General features: G+C 59.3%; 1 protein-coding gene across 1 annotated transcript; it reads right to left on the reverse strand.

The window, feature by feature from the left end:
- Positions 1 to 5,402: 5,402 nt before the first annotated feature.
- Positions 5,403 to 15,151, reverse strand: MTHFR (methylenetetrahydrofolate reductase; the record flags this gene model as incomplete). Its single annotated transcript, XM_084244067.1, has 12 exons — positions 14,837 to 15,151; positions 14,354 to 14,599; positions 13,016 to 13,254; positions 12,069 to 12,179; positions 9,718 to 9,911; positions 8,763 to 9,013; positions 8,461 to 8,595; positions 8,076 to 8,256; positions 7,670 to 7,852; positions 6,705 to 6,806; positions 5,906 to 6,025; positions 5,403 to 5,624 (listed from the first exon to the last, which is right to left on the reverse strand). The coding sequence occupies exons 1-12, from the start codon at positions 14,944 to 14,946 to the stop codon at positions 5,403 to 5,405; spliced, it is 2,094 nt and encodes a 697-aa protein (XP_084100193.1). The 5' UTR covers positions 14,947 to 15,151.
- Positions 15,152 to 16,882: the final 1,731 nt, after the last annotated feature.

Consider the following 16,882-nt stretch of genomic DNA (forward strand, 5'->3'; position numbering starts at 1 on the left):
GGAAGAGCAAGCTCAGGCCCAGGCCAGGATGGCTCTGTGCTGGACGCTGTGGGTGCGTGAGGCTTGCCAGTGCCGGCTGAGCCAAGCCCACGCTGCCCGGAGGCTGAGCGCCAGGTGGGTGCCCAGGGCCTGAGGGCAGCCCCTCGCTGTACTTCCACTTGGGGCCTTGAGCTTGTGTTGGGCAGGGAGAGAGGATATCTGGGTACAGGTGATCCTGGGGTCTGTCCCAGCTCTGGCACTTTCTGACTATGTGAACTATCTTCAGGCACAGTGTCTTAACTGTAAAGGTCAGAGGATTTGCCCTTGGGATTTGCGATAATACCTGCAAGTGGGGGGTGGGGGTGAGGAAGGGCAGATCCCCAGCAGAGGTGCACAATAACCCATGCTCTTGTGAGGGACCAGCGGGGGGTGGGGGGGTGACAATGCAGCCCGCACACCTCTCCTCTCCATCCCCTAAGCAGGATGCTTGTCCTGCTGTGATATTCTGCTGCCTTTCATGTCCATTTTAACTTGATTTCTCTCCATGAGAGGGATGGAGGAGAAGAGGCCTGGGGTGTTGCCTGGAGGTTCTGTTCCTGCAGGGGGCACTGCCAGGCTGGGGAGGGCTCCCTGCAGGGTTGCATAGAGTCCCTGGTCTGCGACCTCAGGTGTGTGTGCTCCACCCTCTTCCCAGGGTCCTAGAGGCCTGGGCTCAGTCAGCAGCCCGGGGTGGCGTCCTGCGTGCTACCCTCACCCAGTTCCAGCAGGCTGGGCCTAAGCGCCTCCTGCGGACTCACTGGGCCCAGTGGCAGACTGTGCTGCTCACGTTGCGGCTGGAACGTGGGGCTGAGGCCCAGGAGGCCAGCACTGCCCACCCCAGGCCCTGGTCCAGGCAGGCCAGCAGAGAGCACCAACTGGCTCTGATGGACACCCCAGCCCTGTGGAAGCAGGTGAGGGTGGGCCCAGGTGGGGTGGGTGATCCAAAATGGCCCCAACCACTGGCTGGATCAGCACGTTTCAGCCCTGGTAGCAAGGGGGGCTGGATGCTTTCCAGGGGCCCGTTGGCCCTGTGCCACCACCCCTACCCAGTTCTCAGACAGCCTCCGGCCTGGAAGAAGCCAACTCCAGGTCGGGAAACCCCTACCGAGTGCCTCAGGAGTGCCCACCCAGTGCAGGAGCAGTGCAGAGATGGGCCTGGGGCCATGCGCCACTAGGCGTCAACACCTAAGCTCGAGGTCCAGGCACACGAGGCAGTAGCGATCTCTCACTGAGCCACTTTTTTATTACTGTAAAAGTGAAAGAAGCTCACAACAGAAAAACGAGGAAATGTCAATGAAAAGAATTTCCTGCATAACTCCTTACCCAAAGACAATCGCCAGCCCCTCTCCACCGGCAGCAGGGAGTTCTGAAACCAGCAAATGGTGACAAGAGCTTGATGACCCAGCAGGAGGGCCGAGGCCTCAAGGAGAGCCGGGCTCCAGTGACCCTGGCAGGCCACAGACGTGTCCCCAAGGGACAGAGCCCGAGTTTCTGGAAGGCCACATGGTGTCCCTAAAGATGGCCCGAATGCAGGAATATGTAATAGATTCTAGAAAGAGTCTAAGAAAAAAAGACCAAAGTACATCGGTAATGGAATTGAAAGGAACTGGCTTTGGTTATTTGCAGAATCCACACGGGATTGGGCGAGAGCAGATTTGGGGGTCTCGAGGTATTTCCCTTCTAGATCCGAGTTACAATCCTTATTTTCAGAGGAGGCTTGCTCCCAGAGACTTTCCCCCATTCCCGGTAGCAAAGGCAAGCAAGGCCCCCACTGACTGATGGAGAAACTGGAGGCCAATAGGAACAGAGTAAGGACTGGGATGGTCACTAGGGGGCTCACCTCCAGGCCCCCTTCTTTGTGAACAGCCTCACCCGGCAGCCCCACCCACTTGGCCCACAGCCCCTTCCAGAGAAGCTGGGAGCTGGAGGCAGACCACACCCAACAGGCAACAGGAAGGGGGGCTTCAGCAAGGGACTTCACTGGACAGCTCCAGGCTGTACCTGGCACAGGTAGCTACTATGCTCCACCCCTTTGCTTGGTCTCCAGCCACGTGGTGGGTGTGGGGAGCTGCAGGGGTGGCCACAGTACTGGGGGGGGGGCCCTTTTCTGCCTCCTCTGGAAGCTCCAGACTCAGCTGAGCCCCAGAGTTCCAAGCCTGTTGCTCAGGCTTCCTGTCTGTCTGTTCCCTCAGATCCACAGCTGCAGGCCCCCAGCCCCAGAACCCCTACTGCCTGGCCCAGCCCAGCACCACAGCCTCTGTGGACAGAGGGAGTGGAGAGAAACATCCTGGGAACAGAGTAAAGAGACCCTGCCGCGGGGCCAATGTCTCAAGTGCAGGGGCTAGGTGGTTGCCAGCCAGCTCAGGCCTGGAAATCAGCTTCAAGTTCTTTTGTATTTTGCTTACCTCACCCATTTCCTTTTTGAACGTCAGCCATTTTGAGAATGCAGCGACATTTTCTCCTTCCCCACCAGTACTTCTCTTTGGGCAGCTGTTCAGGACTTCTGGGAGCTGGGGTGGGGTGGGGTGGGGGGGTGTCACAGTGCTTTTGTTGTCTGCCCCTTGCCATTACTCATGACCTACGAGCAGACTACCGGGTGCTCCGCACTCCTGAACCAATGCCTTAACCTCTCCTGACGACTCCCCTCTCCAGGCGACAGACTGCCTCCCCTCCGGCACATCTCCCTGCTCCGGCTGCAGTGGCGGTGGCCGACACGCACCAGCTGGGCCCGGGGCTGGACACCCGCAGGACCAGAAGGGGACCGCACCCTCAGAGGGGTGGGCGAGGCCCAGAGAAGGCAGCTGGGGTAGGAGCAGCTGTGTGTGTGTGTGTGTCTGTGCGAGTGCCCCTGTACGTGTTCACTTGCCCCCGGGGTGAGGGTGGGACAGGGCCGGCCTAGGGGCTTGCCTGACCCGTGGCCAGCACTGGGCCTCTCTGGCTAGTGCTTGCTGATGGAGGCCAGAGAGGCAGGTGCAGGTCTCAAAGGGGTCAGGGTGTGCTTGTGATCAGCACACACAGCAGCGCCTCTCCCCGCAGGAGGAAGTACCTGCGATGCTGGCACCTTGAGGCTCTGCTTCACCGGCTCCAGGGTGCCCTGCAGGCCCAGCGTCTAGCGAGGGCATGGCGGTGCTGGGCAGATGCTCAGGGGACAGAGCAGCTGGCTCAGATGCTGGTGAGTGGGGCCGGGCCCTCCCTGCCCTCATGCTGACCTCCATCTTTTCCCATTCTCAATCCCAATCCAGAGAAGTCAAACTAGTCTTCAGACCAGCTGAGCCTGAAACCTCGGGACAGACTCAGGACTTGGCCTTCACACGCCTCGGTGACAGCCTCTCCTGCTGGGGCTGCAGCAGGACCGGTGGCGCCGGAGGGGCTGGGGGCTGCCGGTGAGCATGGGCTGGAGACAGTAGGCCAGATCAAGGCTCTCGACAACTGTCCCCACAGCTCAGGCAGTGGCAGCTGGGGTGGGCCTGGAGAACATGGCGGCGGCGGGTCCTGCAGCTGCAGGTGGCTCAGCGATTTCAGCAACAAGAGGACAACTGGCTCCTTTCCCAGGTACTGCTGGGACATTTTCCCTCCCTCCCCCTTCTCCCCACCCCCCATCCCCAGCAGCTTCTTCCAAAACCAGTGTCACACCTGGCCATTTCTGAGCTGGGAGGGAGGTCAGTTCGGTGAGAGAAGAGCTTGGGTTCTGGAGCCTGTGGTTTGGCTGGTGGTCGAGTACTCAGTCAGGCCCATCCTGCTGCTTGGTTTGGGAACGAGGCTTGGCCTCTGGCACAGCTGCCACTCACACTGGCCAGCAGGGTATGGGTCCCTGAGAGTGTCCACCAGCCCGTCCTTATTGCTCCACTGAGCAGAACCTCCCAGGCCACAAATCCCATCTGTTGTGAGCTTGTGCATCTGGCCTAGGGCAGGGCTTCCTGCCTGGGCTAGGGAAGGCAGCTCCTCCCCCTGGGGGCAGAGGATCTGGGCCCAGGCATCGACTGAGCACACAGTGCAGACCCTGGAAGCCACAGAGCCTCTCCTTCCCCCTCCCTGATTCCAGGCCTTTGGGAAGTGGCGCCAGAGCCTGGCAGCCAGAAGCCCAGGGAAAGGAGCCGCCGGCAGCGGCTGTTGCTATGACTTGTTTCCCTGAAAGAGCAGCGGATGGAAGCTGGCCTCCCTGGAAAGGCACTGTCACCCCTGTCCCTGAGCCCAACCATCGGGACGGGCATGCTGTTAGCCACAGGGTGCTCACTCCATAGCCTGGGGTCCAGGCAGCTGCCCTCAGAGCACTGAAGGACAATAAAATGCCTGTCTTAGTTCTAGCTGCTTCTCTTGCTGTCTCTGCTAAAGGCTGACCCTTGGCCTTAGCCAAGGAAGGAACAGGACAGGCCACCCCTCTGCCATCTGTCATCTGCCAGGCCGCTCCCTGGACCTCCACCCTTTCCGCTGAGCCTGCAAAGACCAGCAGGCAGGACAGGAGAGGGTGTGCAGCTGTGTGCAGCTGCCTGTCCCCGCCCTGGGCAACAGGACTTGACTCCTGGGGAGCAGTGCCAGGCAGACAGCTTTGGAGTGGGGGTGAGCAGAGGGGAGACAGCAGCTAGCACCTGCGAAAGAAGCCAGGGAGAAACAAACCTGCTTGGGTGAATCTCATTTTCGCCCTTGCTGGTAATGGCAGGGTGTCCCCATGGCCCGGGGAACGGGGGACAGCCAGGCTCCCCGTGCACGAGGAGAGACGCCTTTAAACCCGCAAGAGGCACTATCTCTCGAGTCACAGGAACATAGAAACCGTTGTTTCAGAAAGCAGCACTGTAGAGAGATGAAAACTCAGCTGAGTTCCCAGGTAGCGCCGGTTAAGTTCCAAGGCCCATCCAGGAGCCTGGTGCCAAGGCCGGCAGGGTAGGTGGACTGGGCACTGGTCTGCCCCTTCTATCAAGTAGGTCATGCCCGGTAGCGTGTCCCGGAGGCCGAGGGGGCACAGTCTCCTTTTGCTGTCTCTCTTCCGTGAGGCCTCAGTGCCTGCGGTCTGTGCTCCCTGCCTGTACTCAGACCCAACAATAAGGTCGCCGGCCGTTCCAGGCGGGCTCCTAGGGGCTGTCCTAGGAGCTCAGTCAGCACAAACCGGTCTCCTCCCCTTCTCGGAGAGGAGGGGGTTCTGCCCACTCTGTCCTCTGCGGGATGGAGGCTCCCACAAAAGAGACTCTCAGCAGTACAGAGGGCACCAGGCTCCTCTGTGGGCCGACTCGGATCTGGCCGGAGCCCAGAAGCCTCACAGTTGTCTAGCTGCCATCGTCCTCTGGGGGTGGAGGCCCGGGCTCAGGGAAGAGGGAAGGAGAATGGGGGTCCCTAGAGAACCGGGCCTGGCGAGGAGGAAGGTGGGACACAGCGGCTTCCGGGTAAGGATGTCAGGGTGCAGCCTCTGTCTCCTGCTCGCCCGGGGAGGACTGCTTGAGCAGCTCAAATGTGTCTTCTACCACCTGCCACAGGCAGTTGTCCAGCGGAAACTCATTGTCCACCAGGTTGACCAGGAAGTAGTTGTCGTGGATGTGCTGGATGATCATGCGGGACGGGGACTCCTCCTCGTACAGCTTGCCCCACTGCTCGATCCACAGGGCGAAGGCCTCATCCTGCACACGTGTGGGCACATGTGCACACACACATAGAGGCAGTGTTAACAGGGCTGTCCTCGGGGCAGGGCCCATGTTCAGGGCTCCAAGGGCCTCTGTCACTGCCCCATGGGCTATTTCCAGGAATAGAACAAGGCCACTGCCAGTGCCAACTTCCACCCCACCCCCAGCCCAGAAATAAACATGGTGAGTCACAGTCAGGCATAGCCAGAAAGGCCGAGGCCTAGGACTCAGCAGTGCTGCCTGGCCAGGGTCCTTCAGGTGGGCAGGGCAAGCCATACCTTCCAGAACATGAAGCTGACAGGATCCACCACGGTGGGCTGGATGATCTCCCGTCCAGGGAAGATGCCCCAGGTGACAGCATTGGGCTGCAGCTCAGGGGCATTGGTGATGTTTTCGCCCTGAGGGAAAGGGTAGGGTAAGAGCAGACTGGTTAAGACCACCTCTCCTTGCCTGGGGCTCTCCACCTGTTCCCCCAGCTCTGCAGCCTCTGCTGAATCCCAGGGGGGCCGTCCTGGGCCTTGCCTGCCCCTTTTGCCCCCTCCTAGCTGTGCTCCAGTGTCTGCCCACAGTCTAGCTCAGCGGGCCTCGCTAGGCTGCTGGGGCTGCCACAGGAGCCTCTGACTCTAGTCTCCCCACCCCCACTGTCCACAGACCAGTCCCTGTGACCTGCTGAAAACATGGGGTCAAGTCACTCCACCATTGGGGATGGCTCCCCGCTGCCATAAGAAAAATGCAAATTCTTGGCAGGGCAGTGGAGACCCTGAGGACTCCATCAGCAGAGTCCTGAGGCCAGGCCTGCCCCCTGCCCTCTCCTCAGATGCTCTTCACCTCGTCCTTGAAGATTCAGGCCACACACAACGCTTCCACCCACCCTTCCCTGACCTCCCAGGTTATCTGTTCCGCTCCTGGAGTCCCAGCATCCTGCTCTAAGCCGGCTCGTGGTCACCTGCTGAGTGGTCTCCCCTTCCAGGCGGGGAGCTCTAAGCCAGGGGCTCTGGGTCTGCCTCAAGCCTGCCTGGCCGAGCGCAGCGGGGTCCCTATCCCCGGGCCCCCTTTCTGGATGCAGGAGCCGCCCACCTTCACATCCACTATGTGGTAATTCACCCGGAGCTCGTACTTCTTCAGCACCTGCAGCAGCGCTTCCACGGTCTTACGGGAAGTGAAGAACTCCAGGTAGGCCTGTGGGGGAGACAGGCACCCATCATGGCAGTGATCCCAAGTCCTTGCCAGATGCCCTCTCTGTGCTGCCACCCACGTATATGCCAGCACCACCAGTCAGGCGCCTGCCCTGTGGCCCATGCGCCAGGTGCCAAGGAGTAGGGACCAGGGGCACCTCAGGATGGATCCTGAACCATGGAGCTGGTTCCTCAGTCTGGCAGGGCTGAGGCTGCACAGGCCTGAGGGCATCTCCACCCTCATCAATGGGCCAGGGAGGGCTCCATGGAGAAGGCCTCACAGCAGCTGCAGAGAAGGCCCAGTCTAGAGCCGTGGTGCAGGTGAGAGGCACATATCCCTCCCCTCCCCACACGCTGGACAGTTGGGGGTAAGGGGCTTCTCAAGCACCAGCCTTCTCTCTGGGATTAAGCTGGGTTGATTTTGGTTCATTTGCTATAAAACTATCATTCCCATTTTATAGATGAGGAGACTAAGCGGAGCGAAGGTGGGTACCTGGGCAGCACTGATGGTGAAGAGACAGCTGGTGCTTAGACCAGGCCTTTCCAGCCCAGAGCCCATGGACATGAGATTGAACGTCATTCTGCCCCCAGGGGCCCCGGAGGAGATGTCTGATGGCACGGTGATCACAGCTCCATTCAGTGTGTGCGTCCCATGTTTTTCCCACATGCTAAGCATCGCCATGTTTCCCCCTCAGAATGTGACGTGATGTACCCCCATTTTTACAGGAGACCAGCCTGCCCAGCTCTGTCTGACCTCAAGTGTGAGCTCCTGCCCACTTGGGTCCACTGAGGCTCAGAATAGAGAGTCCCTGGGGAGGAAGGCACCTTATTCCGCATCTCCCTGGGCACCGTGTGGCCCTACTGCACCTTCTGGAAGACGTAGCCCCCGCTGGGGCCCCAGCCCACCACAGGGTCAGAGGACGGCTTCCCGTTGATGCTGGGCTGTGAGTTGATGGTGAGGATGCCCTGCCGGTTGACCCGCAGCAGCTGCTCCTTCAGCAGGCTGGTCTCAGCTGCCAAGGGCTCGTCATTCCAGGGCAGGCAGGTCACCTGGGAAAGAAGGTGAGCCGGGCTGGGGCTGTGGCCCTCCCTCTCGGCTGATCTCTGCCTCCAGAAGCCTCCAAAAGTCCCAGGTGGGGACTTCCCAACCTCCCCCTTTGGGAGGGGGTGTGTTCAGACACAGACAGGTGAAGCTGGGGAAGTCACAGCCCTGAAGTCTGGGCCACAGAGAGGCAGAGTGGGGTGTCACCAGGGATCCCCCCACAGCACTCACCTTGTAGCCATTCGGGTTTGGCTCTCCCGAGAGGTAGTGTGCAAAGACTTCAAAGACGCTTTCTTCGCTAGTCAGCTCCTCCCCCCACATCTTGAGCAGCTCTTCCCTGGGGGACTTGCTCTTCAGGTAGAAGAGGTAGTAGTCCTTCAGCTCCCCAAAGGCTGGGGAGGACGAATTGCCCCTGGTGGAGGAGGTGCCCACAGGTCAGGACCCACTTCTGACCTTGGGCTCCAGAAGCAGGACAATTGTCCCCAATGCCCAGGGCCGTGGGGGGTCACCCTGTGCATCTTGTGCCTCGTCCTCCAGGGGCTCAACATGCAACTTCCTGCCTCCCTCCTCCCGAGAAACAGGATTCATTTGCCAGGGGATGACTACAGGTGCTCACCAGCGGCCATTGGGGAATTCATCCCACTCCTGGGTGCGGTAAATGTAGCTCTTTGGTCTGGAAGCCCAGAAGATGGGGCGGACATCTTCCTCCCGGCGCTTGGGGTGGGCACTGACAGCCCAAGGCAGGGGCCGCCTGGGTGAGAGGGAGAAGAGGCAGCGCTGAGCTGTGTTCTGCAGACTGAAACCCAAGGGTACCGCTGGCCATGTCACAGACAGCCCTCGGCCCCGGAGGCCAGCACAGCTTGGCATGTTCAGTCTATGACTCCGACTCTGCTCTGTGGCTCCCGGGTGCGGCCTCACCTGGGGTCCTCATTCCACAGGCCCAGGCGCTTCAGTACCTCGGTGGTGGCCATCTCACGGTTGAGGGTATAGAAGTGGAGGCCAGGCACCAAGCCACTCGCCAGGAGCTCCTGGCACAGGCTCACGGCCAGCTCGATGCCATAGTTGCGGATGGCAGCGTCATTGTCTTTGATGGGCTCGATCACGTCCTTGATCTGCTGTGGCACCTCCAGCTTGGACAGCTTCACAAGCTGCCGGAGGGAGTGGTAGCCCTGTGCGAGACACGAGGGGTGTGGGTGCACCTCCCCACCCGCCTCGCTCCCTGAAGCCGATCCCCTGCACCTCCCCACTAGACCAGGAAGGGCTGCCGAAGATTCTGAATTCCGGCCATCTGGCTCGGAAACCACTGCTTGCGCCGGCTCCTTCCCCGCTCCTGGGGTACAGCAGCTGTGCTTCCCCGCCATCAGTCTGAGCCAGCTGTCTAGCCCCCCTCAATGTATTAATTGATAATAGGGTGGCCAGCTAACCCAGGGGTTCCCCAGCCTCACTCATCACCAGGAGCCCCAGCAAAACTGAGGAAGTGATAAACAAGTTCCTAGGCCCCTGCTCCATCAGAACTTCTCAGGATGGGATCTAGAAAAGGATCTTTTAGAAAAACGTTATCAAGTGATTCTGATAAAACTCATGTTGGGAAATACCAATCTGACGAAAATTTATGAGGATTCTAATTCCCTTTAGTGACACTTGCCAGCGAGCCAAAGTACAAGCCCCTCCAACAGACAGTTGCTATTTTGGGGGGAAGGGAGGATGAGCAGTCACTAAAATGGGTGGCAGGACACGATGTCTGTATCTGTCTGGTGGGAAATCTAAGAAGCATCAAAGAAGAGCTTGACCTTGAACTTGGCGCTTCACCCCAAGGGCTAGCCAGTGCGAGGAGGAGACAGAGGGAGTCCACCAGCCCTCCTGGAACCCTCACCTGGATGGGAAAGATTCCGGGGAGGATGGGGCAGGTAATGCCTATCTCGGTGCAGGCCTTAACAAAGTGGAAGAATGTGTCAGCCTCAAAGAATAGCTGGGTGATGATGAAGTCAGCTCCCGCAGACACCTTCTCCTTCAAGTACTTCAGGTCGACCTCAAAGCTCCCTGCGTCGGGGTGGCCTTTGGGGTAACCTGCCAATAGGGATGACAGTAGGGAGAGGTGGCTTCACCTGTTTAGGTGAGTGATGAACAGGGAACACAGCGTTCTCTGCCTCAGGCTGCAGACGTGTGCCTTCCGATATCACAGCATGGGCAGGTGGCATGGTGAGAGGCGGGGCTCACACTGACACGCCACCCCCACCCCGCACCTGGGGATGACTCTCGGTGATAGGTGGCTTATAGCCACCCTCCCAAGGGAAGGGGCGAATTGTTCCAAAAGCCCCAGGCTGTCTTGCCTCATGGCCCTGGCAACTAGCTGGGTAAATCTGGCTCCCCTCTAGGTCGTGGACAAGAGAACGGGCTACGTTCAGCAGGCAACACTGGGCTGCTGGGCTTGACTCTAGGCACTGGACTGGGCTCAAGAGTGAAAACTTAGGAACCGTGTTACAGAAGGCAGAATTGAAGAAAGTGGAGGTGACTGGCTTGAAGGAAAGAATGAAGAAGATACAGTAACCACTTCCAAATGCCAAAGGCATGTCCCAGAGAAAGAAGATTCCTCTTAGTCAAAATCTGTGTTGCTTCTGCTGGCAGGACCAGAATCAGGCCCAGGGGTGGCCTGACAACGGGACGGCAGCCCCACAAAGGAAGGAGCTCCTGGAGGTGAAATGCTAGGCTGCTGGGATGTCAAGTGCCTGGGCTGCCGAAGATTCTGAATTCTGCAGCTGCCTGGGAAGGACCTCACTTCCCTAACTGACTGAAACAGCACTTTCCTCCTGGCCTGCACAGGAAGACAGGGCGGGGGCTCTGCCAGCAGAAGGCTGCGTCTGGGCCTGAGTCCAGGGCTGGCCCCCAAGGTAGCAAGGGGGCAGGCCTGTGACCCAGGCTGTTGGGCAGCCAAGCTGCTTGGCTATGATAAGGGTTTCATTCTTAAGAAACCCTTGAGTCATCAAAAATGGACATATAAACGATTGTTTTTTGCCAGCAGGAATTTGCAAAACAGAGGTTTTAGTAGCTCAAAGTCTGGCTGTGAAACCTCCAAGCACCCAGCCAGGCTCACATTTGCTTTCATTTGGGCCTTGCTCAGTTTATTGTGTTCTCTGTCGTGGCAGCTGCTGCCTTCTAATCCCATAATCCTCTTTCTCACCCACCTCGAGGCTCCTCACTTCCCTGACTGACCAAAACAGATCCGGCAAGGCACCGGAGCACGTGTTGACAAGCTCACGGCTCCGCCGGCTCCCACTCCTGACCACCTTGGCCCACTGCACTCACCAGCTGACCGACTGCCCAGGGCCCGTGCGAGCAACGGCACTTACCAGCGCCGGTCCTGCTGCTAACTCTGATGGGCGGCCCATGCTCAGTCATCTAAACTCCAGGATGAGTGGACATGTGCGTGGGGGCCTGGGACTGAGCCCTAAGTCATGCCTGAGCAGTCATTTCCTCAAAGTCACATGGCTTATTTTTTATATTCAGATCACTTTGATATACGACTCCATAACGTCACTATGTTTAATATGAAAATGATGCAGTTTTCTTCAAAGTATTTGAGAAAAACTGTCATGTCAAGATGATGTGACACATGACTTCCTGCACACACGTGCCCCTTGCCACACCCAAGGCCTCCCTGGAGAGTCTGGGCCTAGTCCCGAAGACGGGGGGAGAGGTTAAGCCTGCCCTGTCCATTCCTCACCACTTGCGATGGACTTAGAGCTGAAGTGACGTGATTCCTGGAAATTAGGCACTGACACTGGGACTACTGCCTGAGGTGAGCACTGACTCCGGGCAGGTGGCGGGCGCGTGTGGAAGGCACATGCCTGCCAGACAAGGCAGGGAGCGGGACAGAGATGTGGGGTTTTGGCCCCAGAGAGAATGAGGGGGACGTGGTTTCTGACTGCTCCCTGGCTCCAGCACCCAGTCAGGTCTGAGGACATTCCCCGTCTGGGGTCTGAGATTCCCTGCCTCCTGGAATCTTAACACCCTCTTTTGTTTTAAGAAAGAAGACAAGGGCTGAAAGCAGACTCAGAGCGCGCGAAGGCCCGGAGGCAGCGGTGGCAGACAAGAGCGAGGATGCTGCTGGAGTCTCCTCTGCAGGCCCTGGCGCACCGGGGGTCTGACTGATGACCAGCGGGCTCTGTGCCGCTCTGGGGTCCATCCCTTCCTGTCTCCACACACTGGGACACTCCAGCTACTCACCTGCCACACAGATGTCAAAGTAGTCACCGAATTCGCTTCGGATGTGCTTCACCAAGTCCACAGCGAAGTTGAAGCCTCCTTCTTCCTCCTCCCACTGGTCACCAATGGGGTCTGCAGGTTGGCGGAGGTCAGTCACCGGGAAACCCCATTTCCAGGTAGTCTTTCTGCTCCTTCTCCCCTACCCCTGCACCCAGGACTGAGAGCTCCTAGAAGGCAGAGTCTCGGCGTTATTTAAGCTTATGTCTCCCCTCTCTAGCAGAGCACTCGGTAAACAGTGGGGAGGAAAATAGCGGCTAGCCGGCCACACATTTCGGAGGGCTGACCGCGGATGCTGTGCCGGCAGCATGGATGGACAGCCATCACTCCTCCCAGCCTGGGACTCTGGGAGCCTGCCCCGCTCCAATGCCATCTGTTCTGGTGTCCTCGGCCACTCCCATGCTTGCTGTCCAGCCTCCTGGAGCTTTTACCTCCCAGGAGAACCTTCTGCTCCTCTCGGCTGAGAAGTGGCCTTGTGGCGGGGAGCGTGAGGCCGTCAGATCCCACCCATCTGGCGCACCCTCCCACACCTGGGTGGCCCCATGACCAGCACCAGAGGCAGAAGCAGTTACTGTCACTCCTGGGCCCCGTGCCAGCGCCGTGCTCATCGATTGGGCCAAGAGCTGGGTGCTGCCAGCGATTGATGAAGCAGTGTTAGCCAGGGCAGGGGGTTATCAGGGCCTGGCTGCATTCCTCATTAAACTCCTAAGTGGAGGGCAAGAGGTCAAGGCGTGGCTCCACCTGTGCAGGGCCTGTGGTCCTCACTACCCACAATGCCTACTGATGCTGATGGCAAGGAGAGCGCCCTGAGGGTGCTCAGCGTGGGCCCAGAGAAAGGTAAGGGATCACTCCAGGGACAGAAGAGGCCTTCGGGAAGGCGAGGCCCCAGAGCACAAGTGCTGGCTGCATACCTCCCCTCAGTGCCAAGATGTTCTTCAGGCCCAGCCGCTTGGCCTTGTGCAGGTAGCCCGTGATCTCCTCCCGGCTCTGCCGGCAGCAGGTCATGTGCAGGACGGTCTCCAGGCCACAGTAGTTGACAGCCGTGCTGGCGATCACCATGGAGGAGGTCTCCTTGTCTGAGCCAGGGTCCCCTGCGGGGTGCCAGGTCACATCGATAAAGAGGGGGCCGCCTGCCCCCATCTGGTCAAACCTGTAAGGAATTTCTTTCTGATGAGGGCTCCTGGGGGCACATCGCCCTTCACCCCTGCCCTTGGGGCCTGGAAGACAGAGATGCAGCAGACGCAGGCTGGAAGCAGCGTAACCTGTGTGTGTGCACAGTTGTCCTGGCGTTGCTATGTATTAGCTGTGTGGCCTTGGGGAAATTAATCTGTCTGAGTCCCAGTTTCCACATTTCTAATATGTGGCAGTGAACAGCGCTGGCTTCATAGCAACACTGAGAATATCATGTTGGGGGGCTCCCCAGCATTTAGGGCAGTGCTGGTGCACACTGATGGCCCCGTCAGTGTGGGCTGCCATGATCACTATCACTGTCATGGTGGAGATGATCTACCACGCTTATTATGTTGGGTGTGTTAAGACATTTGGATGGTGTAGGGTTCCGGGAACTCTAAGTGGCAAGCAGAGGCTGATTCTAGGACAGAAAAAAAGGGGGTCAGCAGACAGTTGTTTTTATGTTGCCCCCCCACGGCCCCAGCCAGCAGCCATGTTCCTGCAGGGCAAAGCCACAAGCCTGGAACCACTTGAGAGCCATGGGCCGTGTGCACAATGCGCCCGGATTACAAGCTGTGATGCGGTGCCTCCCCAAATCTTTGTGCCTTTAAATTTCAAAACCATGGGAGCGACACATGAGAAGCACAAACAGGGAAAGTACATAAACTTTGAAAAAGGAACTGCAGTTCATAAAGCACTAGCGTCATTCAGTCGGCATTTCCAGATTTCAAGAAGCACAATGCAAATTCCTAACTTGCTGAAAATGTTCCCTAAGCCGCTGCTCTGACTTCCCAGAACTTGGCCCAGCCCCAAGTTCTGCCAGAGGACACAGTTGGAGAGAGTCCACCTTTTATTTTAACCCACTTAAGAGCCTAAAAATTCCAGTTATGAAAGGACATTTAGGGGCAACCAAGAAATTGCAGATCAAGTGACAGCCTCTGCCTTTGCTTTCCCACCTCCTCTGGAGGCCTCTTCTGGAGGTCAAAGTGCAGCCCTGTCACCAGGCTGACCATACCCCTCCCCCAGGTTCCCACCGCCACTCTCCAACCCAACTAATCCTGAAACTTCCAGCAGCTCACCTTGAGATGAGGTTGACAGCTCCCTCAGCAGTCCGAGGAGGGAAGAATTCTAGGGAGAACCACTTGTCACCAGATTCCATCCGCCGCCTCATCTTCTCCCGGAGTCTCTCGTGCCGTTCGGGGTCCAGCCCTGGTGTGGAACATCTGGAACTCTCCTTGGAGCTCTCTCCACCACTGCTGCTGCCCTCTGAGTGGGGGCTGGGGCCGCCACTGCCTCTGGGTTCGTTCACCATGGCTGAGCTCCTGCTGCATGGGGGTGGGGGGCAAGGGTATCAGTGGGCAGGATCAAGTGAAAGATGATACATCTCCTCGAAGGAAGAAGGCCTGTGCAATGACAATAACCCCGCTCAGTGGCCCCTCGGCTACCTCTCTCTAAGCTGTTCACTCAAAGCCTGGCCAAGCCACTGCCTGGCTCCTAACAGACAAGGCCCCCACCCGGCACAGAAACACCTCCTTCAGCCTGCGGGTCCTGGCAACAGCTACCTGATGGAGGGTGGCACAGAGAACCTCATGCTGCCGGCCGTGGAGACCCGCATTCCTAGGGCGGGGCAGCGGTGACCTGCTGGGAGGACCTTGGGTTTTGGGTGGTCCATCTCCGCCAGCTTACACCCAGAGTGGGTGGGGAGGAAACATAGGAGCCTTCCCAGCGGGTGTATCCGACTGGGCGGAGCTGTGACAAAGGAAGAGACTTGGCCAGAGCAGGGGCCGGCTCAGGGGCGGGGGCAAGGCTTCCAAGCGAGAGGGAGGGTGAAGCTCTGGTAGAAGGCAAATGGAAGGAGGGAGAAGCGGGGGCGAGCCGGCAGGAGTTGGTGGAGACAAGGCCAGCAAACGTTCAGGGTCACTGGATCACTCTCCAAAACAGGAATAGCTCCTCTGCCCTGGCCCTGTCTGGAACATCTCCTATTTCTCCTTGGAAACAGTTTGCATGCAGCGTGAAAGGGGTGAGGGCCAAGACAAAGCAGCCAGATAGCTCCCGAGTTCATGAGCTTCTCCTAAAAAGACCCGTGTCATGGGTTAGAACTTGACGTTGGTTGGATTCCAAGAGCAGTCAGGCCCGAGTTCAGTAAGGGCATGAATTTATGTCTAACTCAGAACAAACGCTGCCCCGTCTGGGTCTGCCTTGCAGGCAGCGATCCTGACTTCAAGTAATTACAGTGACTGTGCAGCCACCACATCCGAAACCCCGAGCCACGGCAACCACAGCAGGCCAACAGGGGGCCCAGGGTCACCTGGCAGTTTGAAATAAGGCATAACTTAAAAACAAAACATCACTCTCTCTTGCACGGTGGTGTGCAGACACACGGTCGTGAAAGGCTGGTCTGTGGTGACATGGAGCCTTAGAGGAACAATCAGGCCAAGTTCATCCCTTTCGGGAAATGTCCACAAGCTAAGTGGGGTCCTACACGAGAAACTCATGAATCCGCTGCCCCTCTCCCCAGAAACAACACAAGGACATACACTTGGGTTCGTCCAAAGCTCCTTAAGGAGTTGTGACCAGACGAAGGGCACTTGTGCCAACACATCTCCCTATTTTGATTCTGACCTAAAACTCCGGTTTCTCAGTGGGGATGGCCACGGGAGTGAGAGAAGGGACAGTGCCGGGATCAGCCTGGCTGGCCTTTCTGTGACCTGTGGGCCGGACCGGGAGGACCTGAGGGGTAGGAGGCAGAAGCGCCAGCAAAGGGTCTGCTCTCTCACTTGTTCAATGAAGACATTGGATTCCAGGCAGGGGCCAGCCACATGCCTTTTCTCACCTTTCCTACGCCTCGATGTGTCCATGATGAGTTGGGGACCCAGAATACCCTGAGTTGTAATTGTGGGTTCACAGGTTTGCTTCCCCCCCCCCCCACCCACCCCACCCCCGTCCCTGAGATGTGCGCCCAGGGTCCTGCTTGTGGAAGCCCCAGTGCCGGCCCTCAGCACTAACCACCAGCCCTCACCGCGCCCCAGGGGCTCAGGGAAGACCCTCCACTCAAAACCACCCTCTGCGCCTGCCGCGCGCTGCCACCCGAGTCAAGCACCGGGCACCGGGCCGCGGGCGAGCCAGGGCGCCCCAGCCCCGAGGGTCCCGGCGGGCACCTGTGAGGAGCCTGGCGCGGTGGCCACGGGGACAGGACGGCCGGAGCGGCTCCCCTCCCGGGGCCGGCGGGCGGGCCAGGCCGCAGGGGCTGGAGACGAGGCCTCGGCGCCGCCCCCCGCTCGGGCCGCCGTGGTCCCCCGGCCGCACGTCCAGGCCCGGGACGGAAAACGCCTTCGCTTCGGGGTTGGGGTCTCAGCCGCGGGCTCCCCGGGAGCCGCAGGGGCGCGCAGAGGGGCTCCCGCCCCCCGCCCGGGCGGACGGGCGGGCCCCGCTCAGGCCCGGGTCTGCCCCCGCGGCCGGGCCTCGCCTCACTCACCCTCCCGTCCCGCGTGGCCGAGGGCGCGCGCGCGCCGCCGAGAGGAGGCCGTGGGGTGCGCGCGGGGGCGGGGCGCGCGGGGGCGGGGCGCGCGGGGGGCGGGGCCTCAGGGGCCGGGGCGGGGCGCGGGTAG

The sequence above is a fragment of the Talpa europaea genome (genome assembly GCF_964194135.1).
Source record: "Talpa europaea genome assembly, chromosome: 9".
Classification (NCBI taxonomy): domain Eukaryota; kingdom Metazoa; phylum Chordata; class Mammalia; order Eulipotyphla; family Talpidae; genus Talpa; species Talpa europaea.